Genomic DNA, 19,619 nt, shown 5'->3' on the forward strand with positions numbered 1-19,619 from the left:
TGGGAATTGGGGAATTGGAGAATTTTACTCCTTTCAATAGACGACAAATAATAGGATGTTCTCCTACAGGTTTTCCGTTTATGAACGGGTGATGTAGAGATATAGCTGATCTATATAGATTGATGGTTCTGTATGATTTGCAGACGCTAGCTTGGGAAGCAAGAAAATTAGCTATTAGGGTTAGATCTGTTGAAAAGGGATCATATGTTTTTCCCAAACACCAGCTAGACCAGATGGACTAAGCTGATTTGTAAGCCTTGGAAGTGCCTGGAGCCCAGGAATTGTTGATGTATGTTGAAGCCTTGAGTGAAATTCCTGGATAAGATGAGGAAGACCTGAAATTTTCCAGGCGGATAGGAGAAGGGTTTTGTTGAGAATGAGGTCGTGAGGGAGACCTTGTGGATTGAGAGGGAGGGAGGGAAAGGAGGGTAGAAGTACCGGAAAGTCGATGGCTAATTCTAGGAGAGTGGGATACCACACTTGGGCTTGCCACAACGGGACTACTAAAACTAGTGTGGCTTTTTGACGTTGAAGATGGTTGATGACTCTGTTTATCATGATAAAAGGAGAGAATGCGAAGTTTATTGCATGATTCCATTGTTGGAGAAATGCATCGGTCGCCAAGGCGCGAGGATCTGGTCTCCAGCTGAAGAAGCGAGGAAGTTGAGCATTCAAACGGGATGCGAAGAGATCTATATGAAAGGGACCCCATTTGCGATGAATAGAGTTGAATACTGAAGAGTGAAGCTTCCAGTCGCTGTAATCGGAAAGATGACGAGAATACCAGTCTGCAACTGAGTTGAGAGAACCTGGCAAGTATTCTGCTTGAACTGAATTTTTTTGATGAAGGCAAAATTCCCAAACGTTTTTGCTAGATCTGCTAGGGGTTTGGACTTGGTACCACTGAGGTGATTGATGTGTTTTACCACTGTGAGATGGTCCATACAAAGGAGTACGGAACAAGAGACTCTGTTTTTGGTGAAGGTTTTTATTGCAAAGGAGCCTGCAAGCATCTCTAAATAGTTGATGTGCAACGAAGACTCCTGTCGAGACCATGTGCCTCCAGTCAATATCTGTCCACACCTTGCGCCCCAGCCTGTTAGACTTGCGTCGGATTCTAATACAAGATCTGGGGCTGAGGCAAAGATTGTCCTGCCATTCCAGGCTTCGAGATGATCGAGCCTCCATTGGAGTTCTGTACGGGATTCGAGGTCGGGGGGGATGAAATCTGAATAAGCAAGACCTTTGCGCAAGTGTCGGATTTTCAATCTTTGGAGCACCCGATAATGCAGGGGGCCTGGGAAAATTGCCTGAATCGAGGAAGAAAGAAGGCCTACAATCCCTGCAAGGGACCTGAGGGAGAGAGAAGTCTGCTGTAAAGATAGGGTTATCTCGGATTTGATACTTTTTATTTTTGAGGCCGGGAGTTGTAGAAGGCCTTGAGAGGAATTGATTAGGAATCCTAGGAATTCCATTGTCTGTGACGGGATAAACATTGATTTCTCGTTGTTGATTAAGAAGCCTAGATCTGACAGGAGTGAGATTGCGAAAGAGAGTTGGGACCGGAGTGTAGAAATATCTTGATGCATAAGGAGGATATCGTCCAGATAGATTATCAGTCTGAAACCCTGAGATCGGAGAAGAGCTACAATAGGTTTCATTAACTTGGTGAAGCACCAAGGGGCCGAGGAAAGACCGAAGGGTAGGCAAGTGAACTGATAGGTGTGATAGTTCCATTGGAATTGAAGAAACTTTCTGTGAGAATGATGTATAGGAACTGTTAAGTAAGTATCTTGAAGGTCTAGACGAACCATCCAGTCGTTGAGGAGAAGCGAATCTCTTAGATGGAGAATCGTTTCCATCTTGAAGTGTCTGTAGACAACGAACTGATTGAATTGCCTGAGATTGATGACCGGTCTTATTTTCTTGTTTTTTCTGATTACTAGAAAGAGGGGGCTTATGAAGCCTGAGTTAAGGGGACGAGCTGGTTGGATAGCACGTTTTTGAAGAAGATCTTGGATTTCTGAATCGATAAGATTTGACATTTCTTCTAAAAATCTGAGGGGAAGAAGGGGGGATGGTTGAAAGGGAGTTTCGTAAAGTTCTATTAAGTAGCCTTTGACAGTATTGAGAACCCAGGGGTCTGAGGTAATTTCTTTCCATTTGTGGAGAAAATTTTTTAGACGACCCCCTATAGAAAGATGGCCAGAATGTTGGCTTACCTGAGTTATTATAGGACCTGCGTTGGTTCCTTCCTCTGAACCCTCTGGAATGCTGGGGGTAGAATTGTGGCCGAAAGTCCTGCTGCTGTTGTTGTTGGTAATTATAGGAGCCTCTGAAGCCTTGGTTCCTGAAGGACCGGCCAGTGGAGCGGCTTCTTCCTCTACCGGCCCTGGCAAAAACCTGTGAGTTAAATACCTTTTTGATTGACTGTTGGGATTTGTCTAGTGAAGCAAAGGTGGTGACGTATTTACTGAGTTCTTTGATAAAATTATCTCCAAAGAGTAAACCATCGGCTTTAGCTCCTGGATCCATACCTGACAAATTTGCAAGTTTAGGATCTAGTTTGAGCAGTAGACCTTTCCGACGCTCGTGCGTCATGGCTGAGTTTGCGTTACCCAACAAACAAAAGGCTCTCTGGATCCAGAGGGAGAGTTCTTCGGGATCGATAGATTTATCATTGATTCTAGCGGATTCTGCGAGGTAAAAATGCGGGATAAGGGACCGACCAAATCAAGGACTTTATCCTGACACAGGGCCCAGGCTCTGTCCACCCCTTTACGGGGATCTTTCCTAAATTTGGAGAAAAAGGTTAGAAGGGACGGATCTATAGACGGGGTAGCAGTAATGTGTAAGGGAAGGGAGGGTCTGGGACATTCTGATCGAAGCTTAGCTCGTACTTGTTTGTCTAGAGGAAGACGTAATTTTGCAAGAATGTAACTTGCAACATGGTCAGAAGGTAACCATTCGGTGGAATTTGGATGGTAAATTAGACCAGGATCAAACATGGGGTTACCATCTGAATCTAATAGAGGGGCGTGGGATTGTTCAGATGGTGTTGACTTAGATTTTTTTGGGGGGGACTAATCCAAAAGTTTGAGGTGTTGTCGTCCTCATTGTCTGAGGAAGAATCATTGATGTCATCATCATCATCAGTGTCTCTAATGTCCGCAATCACAGTTTTATGGGTCTTAGACACATTTTTTGATTTAGATTTACTTTTAGTACCCATAACTTTGTTCCCCTCCGTACTAGGAGGCCTTTGAGGAACTTCGTCCTCCATCCTGTGTGAGCTTGACTCACCATCCGTTAGCGCAGACGAGGCGTTAGCCTGATTAGAAGAAGCCTCTGAGGCTTTGCGCTTTCTGCTTTCCCCCGCAGAATGGGCCACTTGTGATTGGGACAAACAGGATGATACTGTAGATTGAATTTGTTGAGAAATCTTTCCCATAGAAGCAGAAACTGCTTTTTTAACTGAAGATTGAATGAAGTTATTTAGATTATAGGAAAAATTCTCTTCAGAATCATCATTTTCTGTGAAGAAGTCTGAAAAATCCATTTTGCTAAAAGAAAGAGGCAAAAAACTGGTAAGTAAGGGGTTAAGTAAGAAGGGCAGTCTCTGGGAATAAGAGGTGTGTGACTCACCAGAAAGACCGGAGATAAACGCTGTAATTCGAGGCCAAGTTTCACTGTAAAGTGAATAGAATATACGCGAGGTGCAGAGGAGCTCTGAAGAAGTGTGAAGAAACGTGTTAAACACTGCAGGCGGCCGCGATAAGACGAGCGCTTCAGAAGGAATGCGCTCTGGAATGACAAAAATGAACGTTTGAAGCTCGTGTCAGCCGGCGTTCAAAATAGAACGTTCACGGCGATGCGAGCGGAATGAGAAATGGAAACGCTGCAGGCGGCCATTCTCTTCGCACGTGAGAGAAAAACGGCAAAAAATAGCCTAAGAGATAAGAACTCGCACGCGCGCTTTCAGGGTCCTAACATTAACAAAAGTAAAAGATACACGCAAAGTAGTAGAACCACATGTAAATACTATAAAATTACAATAAACTTATCGGAATGTATGGAGCAACGAAAGATATACTTATCTTGACTGCGAGCAGCAAGAAAAGAGGGCTGCATGCAGTCAGGATTGGTATATCTTGTATGATATAGTGTACTGATTGGTTAACGTTATTTCTCTTAACTCCCATTGGCTGCGTGTTCGCAAGCCCTGTGATTGGTCTGTTTCTCTTGGCTGCTATTAAAATAAAGCAGGAAAAGAAAGCATAATAGGAGCCTCTGGTCTTGTCATAAAATTACTTGTGCAAATACGGTTACAACAATCCTAAATACCTTTTCTATAAATCATTCTATGGCTGCAAAACTAAACTAGCTACCATTGCAAGATGGCCCCGTCGTTCATACATACTAGTCAACATCCCTTTTCTGTTTCTTTTGTCTTTTCTGCAGCAGGCTGCGTCAGCTGTGAGGTCAAAGTGCATAATCATTCTTTTTCATCAGCCGCAAGACTCGGGGCAGCTTCTGCCAGTCAGGTGATTCCTAGGCACATGATCAACGACACGCCGAACCTGTTTGCTGATCTTGACGCCTAATCCTACGATCGACGTAAAACGTTAACCAATCGGAGTTTAGGATTGGTATTCTACAGCGAATCATAGTTAAGAACAAGAAATCCAGGCGTGGTATTTCCGAGGAGTTTGGTGGAAAGGAAGAGGAGCTACTGGGGAGCTGGTTTTGAATAAGGGGGACTCCCTTGTTCGTGGAAGTCTGCGAGTGTGACCGGTCCGCTTCTGACTCGAGAGCGTTAGGGCTGTCTCCGGTGTGACAGGTCACGGCTCTCCTGGGCCTCCCATTCGCCCGATGCGTGGCAGGCGGAGGTGGTAATCCTTTTAATCCAAACTGAGATTCCCTCTTGCTCCTCACAGGACCGGCCCCCCTTGGCGGACATGTCTATCCAGTACGGAGACGAGGAGCAGCTACAGGGCAGCTACGGGCCAGTGGACTCCTTCCCTAAGGACTTTGGCTATGGGGTGGAGGAAGCGGACTTGGAAGAGAGCGAGGCTCCTGCAGACAGCAAGCCTCGCATCTTGCTCATGGGGTTGCGTCGCAGTGGGAAGTCTTCCATCCAGAAGGTAAGCCGAACTAAACAAGCTGCAACGTGGCTACATGCCAAATTCTTATAGATGTATCAACCAATTCTGGTTGATCAGCCAACAAACGTCTTCATGTTGGGCACCTTAAGGTTAATTGTTAAAGAGATACTTTAAGTGCTGCATTAAACTAGCTAGTACATAAGAAAATAGGTCATTGGCAGGAGTGTGCAGTTATCATTTGGATGTGTAGTGCTGCGGGATAGCCCTCCCCCCCCCATTCCCTCATCTGTGTCGTGAGCCCTACTGTATGCTTTCGGGTTACTTTGCAACTCCCACTGCTTGCCCCCTCAGTGAGGACCACTAACTCCATCTACAGCCTGCATCGGTCACTGTAGCCTCCCCCCATTGCCCAACTGGTTACTACTGTTGCCATCCATTGCTTGTCTTGTTATTATTTCCTCAAACATACAAAAGGTGATGGGAGGGATTCTTGCAGTAAGTCTAACCACTGACATTTGCTCAGGTTAGCATTCCAACTCCTTGTTCTTTTTACCACCATGCCACCTTAGGCAGTAATGGTTTGCATTTGGCTGGGAATAGTCTGAGGTAGCATGGTGAGCAGACGAATGATGGGTTAAAGTGCTACTCCGAGCAATTACCAGTGGTTGACTTATTGCAAGCATTCCTCTCAACTTCTTTTTTTTGTGTTTAACTATGGTTTCTGGTCATTAATTTTTCCCATCACTGCCTGTAACCCACCAGAGGTACTGCTGGACCATCCTTGTCACTGTTTGCTACTGGTCCTGGTAACTGCTATTACCATTAAATTCCTATCCCATGAGTTTGTTATGTTATGTTGATTTGTATAGCAACTCATCGCCCGAGAGGGTATCCAGGGACTTGGGCAGATGTGTAGGTTTGAAGTGCCTAAGATGCTTACTGGAAGAGCCAGGTCCTCAGCTTCTTGTGGAACTCAAGAAGTGAGGCAGAGGATTTGTTGTGGGAGGTCGTTCCATGTCTTTGGTATGATGTATGAGAAGGAGTGACCCCCTCACCCCCCCAGTTTTGTGTTTGCAGATGGGGGAATGTCTGAGAGTGAGGCTGAGCTTAGTTGTCTAGTGTATTGGTGAAAGTTTATGCAGCTGTTCAAGTATTCTGGTCCTGTGTTGTGTAGGGCTTTGTATGTGTGTGTGAGAAGTTTGTATTGTCTGTCCTTGTGGATTGAGAGCCAGTAAAGTTTTTCTTGAGGTGTGATATGATGTGGGTGCAGTATGGAAGGTTGAGTAGGAGTCTTGCAGCAGTGTTCTGGATAGTCTGTGTGGGAGTTGTTTGGAGATTCCAGCGTAGAGTGTTGCCATAATCCAGTCTGCTGGTCATGAGTGCTTGCAACCATTTGAAGATCTTTTGTGGCATGCATAGGATATAGGATGTGGAAGCAGGAAGTGCACACTATGTTGACTTGAGCCGTCATTTTGAGCTTGTCATCTAGGATGATCCATAGATTTCTTGTGTGGTCTGAGTGTAGGCGTTGGTCCTAGCGCCATTGGCCACCAGCAGCCCTATGGGGAGGTCTTGTTGCCAAAGACCAGTATTACTGTCTTGAGCTGCAGGCAGTGAGTTCACATCTACTCTTCTAGCATGGTCATGCAGTCGGTGAAGTTAGACTTGGTAGTGGTTGCTTAATCCGTTGGGGAGAGGATGAGTTGGGTGTCATGGGTATAAGAGATGACAGTGATGTCCCATGAACGGGTGATGTTGGCGAGTGGTTTCTTGTATATGTTGAAAAGGGTGGGTGTGAAGGGGGGATATCTGTGGGACTCTGCATATCAATCTCTAGGTCTCTGATGCGAAGGCTGACAGCCTGAACCTTTGAGTTCATCTTGTGAGGAAGGAACAGATCCATTTGTGAGCAGATCCTTGTATGTCAGTCTCGTAGAGTCTTCTGATGAGGATGTTATTGGAGACACTGTCTAAGGCCTCAGACAGGTTGAGCTGCATTGACAGCCGCTTTTTCTCCTCAGTCCAGGATGATTTGAATTACATCGTGCCCGGGAGGAGTGCTGTTTTGGTAGTGTGGTTCTTTCTGAATCCTGGATCAGTGTTCTCTAGAAGATGGTGAAGTTCGAGGTAGGTTGTGAGTGACTTGTTGATGGCATTCTTAATAATTTTAGCTTGGTAGGGGAGAGAGAGATGGGTCGGAAGTTGCTCAGTTGATTTGGGTCAGATGTGAACTTCTTGAAGATGGCATAGATTTCTGTAAGTTTTTCATCTGGAAAAATGGCAGACGTGATGGAGATGTTGATAATGTGGGTAAGGGTGGTGCTGATTGATGATGATGCCAGGTTGTAGATACAGTGATGGTCATGGGTCTGTTGGGGCCCCTGACTGCATGGTCCACGATTGCTGGCATGTTTCTGTGATGCAAGAATTAACAATTGAGGCAGAGTAAGAGGCAGCTGTAGTATCCTGTGTTTCCCCATTCTCTGGGTGTCTGAGCAGGTGTTTGGAATGCTGAGAATGATTGACTTTGAGGTGTGATATAGAGTAGAATATAGAAAATAGACACAGTGGGATGGAGGATGGAGCCCACATAACCCTTACCTGTGGGTGCTGTAACCATAAGGGCCTTCATGCTACTATTGTGGGTAGCGTGCATGGGATTCGGTCCTTGATGTCTAGGTTTATGTATGCCCTCTATATGCTCATAGTTGTAAGTTTGCTAAAGCTGTGCTAGTTGAAATGTGGACCATTAATTAAATTGGGTATAGACTTTGTATTTCTGTTTGCGGTGTTACCTAGACAATAATTATTCTGCATTGTCGTCGTGGATTATTTTTACTACGTGGCATGAGATGGTAGTCAAGGCCACGATGGAGAGTATAGTTTAATTTTTAGATGATTTGTTTTGCAGAGAAATTAATTCCAGAAGAGTTGGCAGCTGACAATGGCCCACAGTTTGAAGGTAGTACATTATGTTTTTTAGTATCAAATTTCGATGTATCATGCGAATGCCAGTGGCAAATTTGAAAAGCTTACTAGTGCTGGCAAAGAATCCCTTCAACTGGCGATTAAGAGTGAACTAGAGAGGAGTATGAATCTTCATACTAACTTGTTACCAAACAGGAATATTCCCAATCAAGTCAGAGGGTTGTACCTTTTTGAGTGGCTACGTTTGAGAAAGGCTTGTTCCAGGTTGATGCCATAGTGGTTAAGAAAGTGTAAGAAGGATGACTACAGTGGATTTTGAAAGAATGAAATAAGCAGTTAGCAACTCCAAAAATAAAATGGTTAAATATATGAATAAATTGAGAGGCAAGGGTTACATGAAGGTGTTAAGGAACACTGTTGTGGAAACCCTGGCTTCTAACCATAACATTTTGGCGACAAGTTGTTAAGGACCTGTGTAAAAATACATCTGCACTCTGGTGGCATTTGGCAGTTCTCACTGGCAGCTGAGAAGTCCTGATGTGAGAAAGAACATGGCCCTGTGACGATGGAGGAATAATGTGGGTATGCCTATGCCCACCTTCAGTTTTACCCTCAATTGGTATCCGCACTGGCTTGCTTGACAGGAGGATCTCATTGAGAAGGGTGGCAAGGACAAGAATCAAGCTGAGGACATTTAGTAACTGAGCTATTGTGTCCCATTAAATAGCCCTCAGCTTAAGGACAATATATGGAGACAGTGTTATAAGGATAGTGCTGCTTTAGACAATGGTAAGAGATGGAGTGTTTTCTTCATAGTAAGTATAACTTTGAAATGACCCAGGGAACTTCCGGCGGTAATACATTCAACGGTGATGGTGATATAAGGAGCAGTACTGGAGAGTATATTGGATGATTTCTCAATGAAGGTGACTGGCACTGGCTAGTCCATGCCTCTTGTGGGTCCTGTGTGCCTGGATGGTGTTAGTATACTGCAGTGATTGCACATCATTCCATTTGAATTGAAGTATTGTGTGTTGGGCTCTGTGTGAGGAGGACAATGGGCAATTTGGTATCACTGCCTAAAGGCATTCACGTATTTTATGTCACGCAACACAGAGTGACCGGAGGAAGTTGCTCCTCTCCTAGCATTTTGTGCAAGGCAGTGAAGAGAGGTTTTTTGGTAATGTGCGGCACTAGATATATGGGTGCTTTTCTCTCCGGGGAGACCTAGTGGGCACTGGAAGAAGAGTGTGGAGTTTGGGGCATAGTGAGAGAGCCTCGCCAGTGTTTTGGATTCCAAACATTAGTGTTGGAGTGAAACACTGGCAGTGTAGACTGAGACATCATAAAGGAGGATAGGAAGCTGGTGTTTGAATGGGACGGTTCTAAAGATGTAAAAGGACTACCCTAGGCCGCCACCTTAATTTTGGAAGGGAAGCAGGACTATCTTCAAATACATTATTAATTAAAGATCGAAATGAGATTGTTCTGTTTGAGGGAATACTGTGTCCTGAGGTCACGGGAAGAAAGTAGAAACATTGCCTGTCTTGCATTTCACCAATAGCAATGTCAATTTATATCCATTGAGTCTATATTACTTTATGTACTTCTATTGAAAAGCATGTCTTGCTTCTTACCACAGAGGAGGCTCATTAATATGGGGAAACAGTTTGTTGGCAATTCTTGCATATTGATGTGCTCTAATAAACTTATTAGTAATGTATGTATCAGATTGGCATGTGTCTGATTAAAGTGACTTAATGGTTGTGTTGTGCTGAATGATTAGTACTGCAAAACAGGTTAGAAAGTTTAAATTATGCATCTGTAGTTTGTTTTCAGAGTACTGTGTGAGCATATTCTTTTTACTCCGTATGGAGTCTACATAGCAGTTCGAAGAATAAGGTGAATTCTGTGTGTTACATAGATTCCTGTTCGTTGTGTTTCCTCAAGTGTTGCAGATGTGGGGAAGACTACGACTCCTTTTCGAGAAATGAATATGTAGTGCAAAAGCAGTACCTCATTGGTAGAATTCGTATGGGAGAGTATCCTGTGGTATGCAAAGTTCAGGAAAAATAGCACTCTGTCGTAAGAAGTGGTATGGGGAAGTACCTCATGGTGTGCTAAGTTGAAGAAGAGAAGTACTTTGTTAAGAGAGGTGGCATGGGGATGTACCCCCATGGAATGAACATGTGGGAAAGTGTAGTACCACATGGTGTTGAGGATGATAATCACAAATTTTACCTGTGTCGTCATTCTGTCTGAATGGATGAATTGAAGGTGTATTGTATTCGATTTGCCATCCTTTTGAGCTGGTATTTAGGGATTTCACTTTAATCTTTCCCCAGGTCTCCCTTGCGGCCCGCCCCCGTCCCTCCACCTTGATTCTCCGGCATGTCTTTCTTTTTTCCCGCCTCTATGCCCCCCGCTCTCCCATTGATGTAAACCCCTCTCCTAGCTGCCACACCCTCCCTCCTCCCCTTTTATGCCAGCTGCAGCATGGATGCGCGCAGCAGGAGCGCCAAAGGCAAGCCCGCCTGCACCCGTCCGCGCCAAGACCGCGCCCAGCGCCAGACCCCCTGGCCAATACTCCCCCGTACCACCAATCACCACTACACTGCCTACGACCTCCACGCCCTCAACCCAGGACGCTCCTCTACTTGCTTCCAGTCCACCCCGACGCGCACCAAAGGACCCTTCACCTGCAAAGCCTGCAAATACACCTGCAACCTAACCTCCAAGCTCCAACTCAAGGCCTCAGACTGCCGCCTAAGATGCATCCTACTCAACACCCGCTCCGTCCACAAGCATGCAATCAAACTCTGGGACCTATTGACCACATTCCTCACTGAAACCTGGATGAATTCGGCCTCAGAACCAGACATAGCCATAGCCGTACCAGAAAACTACAAGATCACCAGAAGAGACCGCAGCAACAAACCAGGAGGTGGAATCGCCATAGTCCACAAAACACCATAAGAGTCTCCACCAGCTCCCACGACACCATCAAATCCGCCGAGCACTTCCATTTAAAAATCCACATAAACGCCAACACCACCCTCAGAGAAACTCTGGTCTATAAACCCCCAAGCCCCGGACCGCAGTTCTGCGACGACATCGCAGACATCATTAGCTCCCAAGCCCTCTCCTCAACGGACTACATTCTCCTTGGTGACCTTAACTTCCACCTAGAAAACAACAACATCAACACCACCAACCTAATCAACAACCTCGCCAACCTCGGCCTCAAACAACTCGTCACGTCACCCACCCACACCGCAGGACACACACTCGACCCCATCTTCTCAGCCAGCAACCACGTCTCCTTCAGCCACACCACCGAACTCCTATGGACCGACCATCGCTGCATCCATTTCTCCTTTCAGAAGCCGGTCACTCACCACCTCATCACCAAACACCCCGCTGCTACTGGAACAGAATCTCTACAGAACAGCAGATCTCCACCCTCACCCAGGCACCCCCTCCCGCCCCACAAGGACCCAGGACACCAGCACAGCTGCCACCTACCTGCACAAATGGCGCGGTCTTCTAGCCAACACCCTCGCTCCACTCAAACAACCCTCAGACTCCCACCACAGACCCAAAGCAAGCTGGTTCACCCCGACCTGCAGGCCTCCAAACGGGAATGTCGAGGTATGGAGAAGACCTGGCGCCTTGCACCCACTGAACCCAACCACACCACCCTCAAAACTGCCATCCGCAAACATCACCAGCTGATCCGCATGACCAAAAGGACCAACTACAGAAACCGAATAGACACCAACGCCCACAACAACAAAGAGCTCTTCGGCATCATCAAGAACTCTCCAACCGCAGGACCTGCGCCCACGAACCCTTGCCATCACAGGAACTCTGCAACTTTCTCGTCACTCACTTCCGTCGAAAGATCGAAGACATCCACAACAGCTTCGAACCCCAGACCCATCAGACAACCAAGAACCCGACGCATCAATCAACACCAACCCGCTATGCTCCTGGACCCACGTCAACAATGAAGACACCATCAACACCATGGCCTCCATCCACTCCGGCTCCCCCTCGGACCCCTGCCCGCACCAGATCTTCAACAAAACCTGCAACATTATCGCACCCCACCTCTGCGCAATCATCAACAGCTCCTTCGAGACAGCCACCTTCCCGGAGAAATGGAAACACACCAACGTCAACGCCCTGTTGCAGAAACCCAAAGCAGATCCTGATAACTACCGACCTATCTCCCTCCTCCCCTTCCCAGCGATGGTAATCGAAAAAATCGTGAACAGCCAACTTTCCGGCTACCTGGAAGACAGCAAAGTGCTAGATGCCTCCCAATCCGGATTTCGCAAAAACCACAGCACAGAGACCGCACTCATTGCTGCCACAGATGACATCAGGACCATGTTTGACAAAGGCGAAACCGCAGCTCTCATCCTCTTGGACCTTTCCACAGCTTTGGACACCGTCTGTCACCACACCCTTCGAACATGCCTCCACAACACTGGGATCCATGGCAAGGCCCTCGACTGGATCTCCTCTTTCCTCTCCGGCAGAACCCAGAGAGTCCGCCTTCCGCCCTACCTATCCAAATCGTAGGTGGCGTCCCGCAAGGATCCTCCCTCAGCCCAACTCTTTTCAACGTTTACATGGCTCCCCTTGCCCACATCGCACGATCCCACAACATCAACATAGTATCCTACGCAGACGACACCCAGCTGATCATCTCCCTCACGAAAGACCCCACAACAGCAAGAAACAACCTACACAAGGGACTTCACGCTATCGCCGGCTGGATGGCTTCAAGCCGCCTCAAGCTAAACACAGGTAAAACAGAGGTTCTCATCCTCGGCACCAACCTCTCGGCCTGGAACGACTCCTGGTGGCCTACATCCCTCGGAGCCGCCCAAGTACGGAACCTGGGCATCATCCTTAACTCAACACTCAGCATGACTCAACGGGTCAGCGCAGTATCCTCTTCCTGCTACAACACCCTCTGCATGCTCCGCAAGATTTTCAAGTGGATTGTTGTAGAAACCAGAAAAACAGTCACCCACCCCCTAGTCAGCAGCAGACTGGACTTCGGCAATGCGCTCTATGCAGGAACCACAGCCAAACTACAAAAGAAATTGCAACGCATCCAAAACGCCTCCGCCCGACTCACCCTTGACATCCCACGCCGCAACCACATCTCTGCCCATCTCAGAGGACTACACTGGCTAACCATATCGAAGAGGATCACCTTCAAACTACTCACCCACGCACAAAAAGCCCTCCACAACACAGGCCCGGCCTATCTCAACGACACTCACCTTCCACAACCCCACCCGCCAGCTCCGCTCCGCCAGCCTCGCCTCCGCCCCCTGCATTCACTGCTCCACCACCGGAGAAAGATCCTTCTCCTACCTCGCCGCAAAGACCTGGAACTCCCTACCGCTCCAACCACGCCAGACCCAAGACCTCCTGGCCTTCAGAAAACACCTCAAGACATAGCTTTTCGACCATTAGCACCCACGCCCCCGCATCTTGAGACCCTAACGGGTGAGTAGCGCGCTTTATAAATCGTTTTATTGATTGATTGTATAGTAGGAGGAGTACATTTGTGAGTGTTTTGTGGTACATTTTATTCAACTTGAGTTCAATGGATTCGGTCAGTGTTGTTTGAATGGTAGTATTTAATGTAGTATTTAGTGTGTTGTAGGTGAGTGCTTCTTACTTGCTGAAGTGGTCTGGTTTAATGGTGGTATTGCTGTAGTGTTTGATTGTTGTGCTGTCAATAATATTTCAGTGTGGGTCATCTGGAGGCTGTCATTGTGTTTGCAACACTTCCCTATTATTTCAAGTGTAGTTTTTAGAGGCCTGGTACTGGGTACATATTATGCATTGTTTTCAGCCTGGCACTTGGTCATGTTGGTTTGACCAGCTGGTGTGACTGGGTGTTAGGCTTGTTGGAGTGCTGGGCTGTATGCTTTGTTTGTGGTTGGTGCATATATTGTCCTTCTAGAGATGTGTATGTTTCTTGTGGAAGATGGAGAATGTGAGAGTTTTGACTGTCTCCTATGTAGTTTAATAACATGAGGTGGATACCTGGGGGACCTTGTGTATGAGTGCATTTGTAGAATGCATGTGAATGGAACATACTTTTCTGAAATTGCATGCTTGAAAATTAATCTGTGCTACTCAAACCTCGGCAGTTGCTTGTTAAGAACTGATTACAGGGCCCTTCAGAGAAGCTGCTTCTGCTGCCTGAGTGAATAAAGAAGCCTTGGTATCCACCACTACCTTAATCTAGAAGTAAATTGTGCTTGTTTGGGACCCATAGCCTATAGAATCCTTTAACAGGACCTTCTATGCACCCTGTCTCTCAAATGTGGAAAGACTGATATCGGGCACAAAACGGACGGTGACCCAAATGTTCCACACACAATTTTCTGAGTGCCCAGCGTAACACTGTTTCCTTGTGATCTCTAAGGGCTTTGTATTTTGCAAACACTGTTTTGGTCTCTTGTTGAATCGTGCTTTTTTCCTCCTTTGTGGAATGGTGCAGCTTTCAAGTGAAATCATGTAGTAATCCCTTTGCAGATCTATTTCACTCTCTGCAAGAAAGCGCAAACGACCTTCAAGGTCCTGGCGACTGACTGCCTTCTAGTTGGCAGGCAGTTCACTTGCCGTTCTCAAGTTTTTCGAACCTGTCCTCCAAAAAGTCTCACGGAGCTCACATTGCATCTCTAAGTTTGCTACTGGGTATTTCAGTCACTGTTGCTGAGCAACAGATTACTATACCTTCTCAAGGGCATTAACTATGGATTTCCTGCCTACAACCTTTATGAACAACAATTCAGTCTTTTCTGTTTTCCAAGCTGTCTGTTTTCTTACGCAGCCTATATAAGGAGACCATCATTTCTATTTTGCCACCCCTCTCTCCCCCCCCACCATACCAGTCTTCCACAGAGTCCTCTCCATCAATCTTGGCTCCTGGCTGTTACTTTAGGGAAACTATTCTGAACATAGATGGTGGTTTTACACCATTTTTTATAAGACATCATTAGTGACCCAGCGTACTAGATTTCCAAGAACTTCCCTTCTTTTCACAACCAGTCAAATGTCATAAATATCAAAGGTTGTGCCTTCTACAGCCTGGCCTCTGAATCTCCAGTTGCCCGTCTATATATCCCCAGCTACTGCGATGATTGATGGAAGCGGAGATAAGCTTTTGTTCCTAACTTGTCATTGTGTTTCGCACCCGTCCCTGTCTGTGTTTACGGACCCCCTCCTAACTGTCAGCTGGACAAGGCGCAAGGATCAGTAGCAGGGTTAGCCTTGTTCTTCAGTCTGTTTCTGGAGTGGCTGGGTAGCGCACTCCTACAACCCCAGCAGAATTAGTACTCCGTGATAGTTCCCACTGCTCACATCGGGTGAGCCACTTCTTGGGCCACGGAAGAATGCAAGCAGTTCATTAAACCCACGTCTTGGAATAGGCTATGTCAGGGGCAAAAGCTGCCAAGGACAGACCTGTGACAAAGCAGACTTTCCTAGCCCACATAGACTCACCCATTCTATACATTTTAGGTACATATTCATTTAACTAAATTTTTTGAGTTTTATGGCTTGTGTACAATGATTAGTTTTCGCATTAGGGCAAGAGAGTTGCAACTGGTGGACCTGAGGATGTAACGTGCAGGGCCTTGGCATCAAAATATGATGGTCGTGCTCACTTTTTTCCCCTATGGATTGACTCAAGTAATTGGAAGATATTGGGCCTTGAGACAATTGGGGCTACATTATTGGAAAAGTTTCTGTATGCTATTGGCTTGCGATTGAAGTTCTACGCCTTGGTTCTTAAAATCCAACAGCGTAACAAATTATCATGCACCCCATATCCCTGAACTAATAGCAACCACAAGAGGAAGTAACAGTTTTATTGCCTTAAACCTAGTTGACATGTGGAGCTTGACCTTTTGGTAATGGACGGGGTTTGCCAAGCATGTGTTCTGTTTCTTACAGTTGATCTAAAGTTAGAAATACAATCCACATGTCGGCAGCATCCCTGTTTAGCTAATGGTTTACAGGTGGTATTTTCCCATTTGACTAGATATGTACTATACGTTCAAGCCCAATAACCAGTAACTCTTATTTCCAATTCATAGGTGGTGTTCCATAAGATGTCGCCCAACGAGACTCTTTTCTTGGAGAGCACCAACAAAATTTATAAGGACGATATATCCAACAGCTCCTTTGTGAATTTCCAGATATGGGACTTTCCAGGCCAGATGGATTTTTTTGATCCTACTTTTGACTACGAAATGATTTTCAGAGGAACAGGGGCCTTAATTTATGTTATCGATGCACAGGTACATTTTCATCACTGTACTCGCATAGGAAATCTTTTGCTAATTTGTACTTGACCTCAGTTTAACTTAAAATTGCAAATGTTTATAATATTGAATCCTTGAAGGAGTGTAAAATGCATAGAAGATGGCAAATACAATTGTGTTTTATGTTTAATGGTCCGTTCTAGATGCAGGGATGTGGAATTCCTATCGCCCGACGCCCGGGACATCTTGTTTGGGGTCAAGGGCAACAAGTTTTTATGTTTACTTTGTCCTTGGGACAAGTAGGCCCAACCCCCTTTGGCACAAACCCTTTGGCTGCCTGTTTACATAGAGTTGAACTCTCTGCAGTTGAGGTAATGTGTTTCCAAAGGATAATGCTGTTCGAACTTGTATTTAAGGTTCATTATTAGGGTGCGTGCTGTAAATAAATGTTTTAAGGTCACACTTCACTACTGACGTTGGTTCCAGTACAAAAAAAAGAAAACGTGTACACACATGTTTGAAAAGTTTAGGCTAAGAGGCTAAGTATAATGCTCCCAGAATGCTCTCTGATTATATGCAAATGAAGTGTCATTTAGTAAAATGTGTTGATGCATGCTAGTATTTCCAAAAAATATTTCTAATGGAAAATCAGTGTAACAATTTTCAACACGATTATGGGAAGCATGAAAATAAACAAACACTGACAAAGCCAACTGATCTGACATATTTTTATAAGTCTTTCAGTTTCATCAATGCGTGTCTTGTTTTGACATGGCTTTTGTAACACTTTATTGTTGTGGGAGCTACCAGGCCCTCAACATTGTAACAAACATTGGCAAAACCCCCCCAAAAAGTTTTTGAACTCTTAAAGCACACGTTGCCACCAGCGGCATAACAAAGGCCCCGCAGCCGCCCTCCAGGGGGCCCCGTCAGCACAGCACCTGCCCTGAGTGAGTCTGGAGAGGGGGCTCCTCCATGTTCTTTGCAAAGGGGCACCCTCCAGTTTCATTACGTCACTGATTGCCACTGTAGTTCCTGACACTGAACAAAACTACTTTGTGTGGCAATATGCTCCTTGTGGAAGAGCAGAATGCGATCACTCACACTAAAGCCAGCCGAAAGAGAGAGAAATAGAAGTTTAATAAAAACAAAATGTCTTTGTTAACACCAGACCTAATTAGGGACCAAGACCCACATGTAGGTAGCTTTTTGCATGTCGCAAACAGCGACTTTCGCTGTTTGCGACATGCAAAAAGCACATTGCGATGCACAAACCCAGTTTTGCGATTCAGTAACCTGGTTACCGAATCACAAAACGGGTTTGCAACTCGCAATTAGTAAGGGGTGTTCCCTTCCTAATTGCAACTCGCAGTGCAATGTAGGATTGTTTTGTGACCGCGAACGTGGGCGCAAACCAATCGCAGTTTGCACCCATTTCAAATGGGTGCTAACACTTTCGCAAAAGGGAAGGGATCCCCATGGGACCCCTTTCCCATTGTGAATGTCACTGTAAACATTTTTTCAGAGCAAGCAGTGGTCCTGTGGACCACTGCCTGCTCTGAAAAAATGAAACAAAAACGTTTCATTTTTCGTTTTTGTTATGCATCTCGTTGTCCTTTAAGGAAAACGGGCTGCATTACAAAAAAAAACTGCTTTATTGAAAAGCAGTCACACACATGGTGGTCTGCTGTCTCCAGCAGGCCACCATTCGTGAGGGGGTCGCAAATTGCGACCCACCTCATGATTATTCATGATGTGGGCATTTGCGAAGCCCTTGCGAATCACAGATGGTGTCAAGGACACCATCCTACATTCGGATTTGCAGGTCACAAATCTGAACCTACCTACTTGTGGCCCCAAATTCTTAAAGAAAGTCACAAAAGTGCACCCATGGTATATGTCGTACCCCTATAAAATATTTGTGAACTGTATTTTAGCGTGGGTAAATACGATGTGTAGATTTGCTCATGTGAAAATCTATTGAGCATTTGCAAGTTCATTTTCCCTCCAGCCACTTTCTTCCCAACCCTGGAAGAAGTTCTAATTCTGCCATTGTCAGGAGTAAATGTCCAACCTTCTTATTATGGGAAAATATTAGAGAGAAGCTGGTAAAAATCTTTAAAACATGCAGGTTAGTAGGTTTGCAGACTCAAAGGCATTCCAGCCCTGGAACTATTGCTTACTGCTTCCTCCAGCCCCAGTATGCAGATCTGCAGAAAGGTGGCAAAATAAGGACATTTCTACAGTATGGATTGAAACTCCAAGTATTCAAGCCCTACTATGGTAGTAGCCCTGGCATAATCAGAGAGGCTATTAATTGCTGCCATAATTTGTCGCCACACTACATGGCACCAAAGGGACAAGTAGATCTTTTTACAGGACAAGTAGATTTGAGAAGCAACCTGTCCCCTGGACAAGTAGATATTTTAATAAATTCCACACCCCTGAGATGACTACAAAAAAGTGGCAATATGTAAGCCTGATTGGCTCCAAAAGTAAGGATGACCAATCTGAAGTTGTAGCAGTGGCATTAGATTTGTCATAGAAAATCTAAGGCCTTTACCACTACATGTACTTACTTGGGAGTCTGTTGCTAGTTAAAGTGTTATGCCGGATCCACTCCTATTTGATGTGCTTCACTGCACACGTTTTCTTTCAGGAAATCTCTGAAGTATGTTGCACATTCAAGACTGATAACTATCCAGTATAAACTTGGTGTAATCTGTGTCATGGTTTTAGTGGCATGACTTCAAATCACCAGCACTGTTAAAGGAGGCAGGGGTGTGGAATTCTTATAGCCCGATGACTGGGATATTTTTTAGGTCAAGGACAGCAACATTTAAATTTTGTCCTTGCCCACCCCCTGCAACACAAACCCATAGACTGCAAGTTTATAGTACCTCAATATGAATCTATGATTCATATTGTGATCTAGTATGCAGTTAATGTAAGATTGATATCCGTGTCTTTAATGCTGTTTGAACTTGTATTTATGGCCCACTAACGCAAAGCCTTTACTATTTTGGTGAGCGCTCTAAGGAACTGCTGTAAGCTCAGATTGACTAATGACAGTGGTACAAAAGTATAAAAATGTGTACACACATTTGCTAAGTTTAAAAACATGAAGATATGTATTACGCTCCCAGAATGCTCTCTGATTAGATGCAAGTATTTGCAGGAATTTGAAAGTAAAATTTATGATTTTTTTTGCATTTAAAATACAATTCTGGCAGCAATCTCGTTATGTAAGAACTCTGATTAAAAGCCACCCTGATGATTC

The 19,619-nt window shown here is 45.3% G+C and overlaps 1 protein-coding gene across 3 annotated transcripts in view; it reads left to right on the plus strand.

The window, feature by feature from the left end:
* RRAGC (Ras related GTP binding C) overlaps positions 1-19,619 on the plus strand; it is a 118,791-nt gene that overhangs the window by 39,887 nt on the left and 59,285 nt on the right. For 2 of the 3 annotated variants that reach the window (XM_069223965.1, XM_069223967.1), the window contains exons 4-5: positions 4,462-5,144; positions 16,172-16,375. In XM_069223965.1, the coding sequence (XP_069080066.1) occupies positions 4,959-5,144; positions 16,172-16,375 (390 nt within the window). In that variant the 5' untranslated portion in view covers positions 4,462-4,958. Of the gene's footprint in view, positions 1-4,461; positions 5,145-8,016; positions 8,068-16,171; positions 16,376-19,619 lie in introns of those variants that run through there. The other variant, XM_069223968.1, reaches the window with a different exon arrangement.

The sequence above is a fragment of the Pleurodeles waltl genome, chromosome 3_1 (assembly GCF_031143425.1).
Source record: "Pleurodeles waltl isolate 20211129_DDA chromosome 3_1, aPleWal1.hap1.20221129, whole genome shotgun sequence".
Classification (NCBI taxonomy): Eukaryota; Metazoa; Chordata; class Amphibia; order Caudata; family Salamandridae; genus Pleurodeles; species Pleurodeles waltl.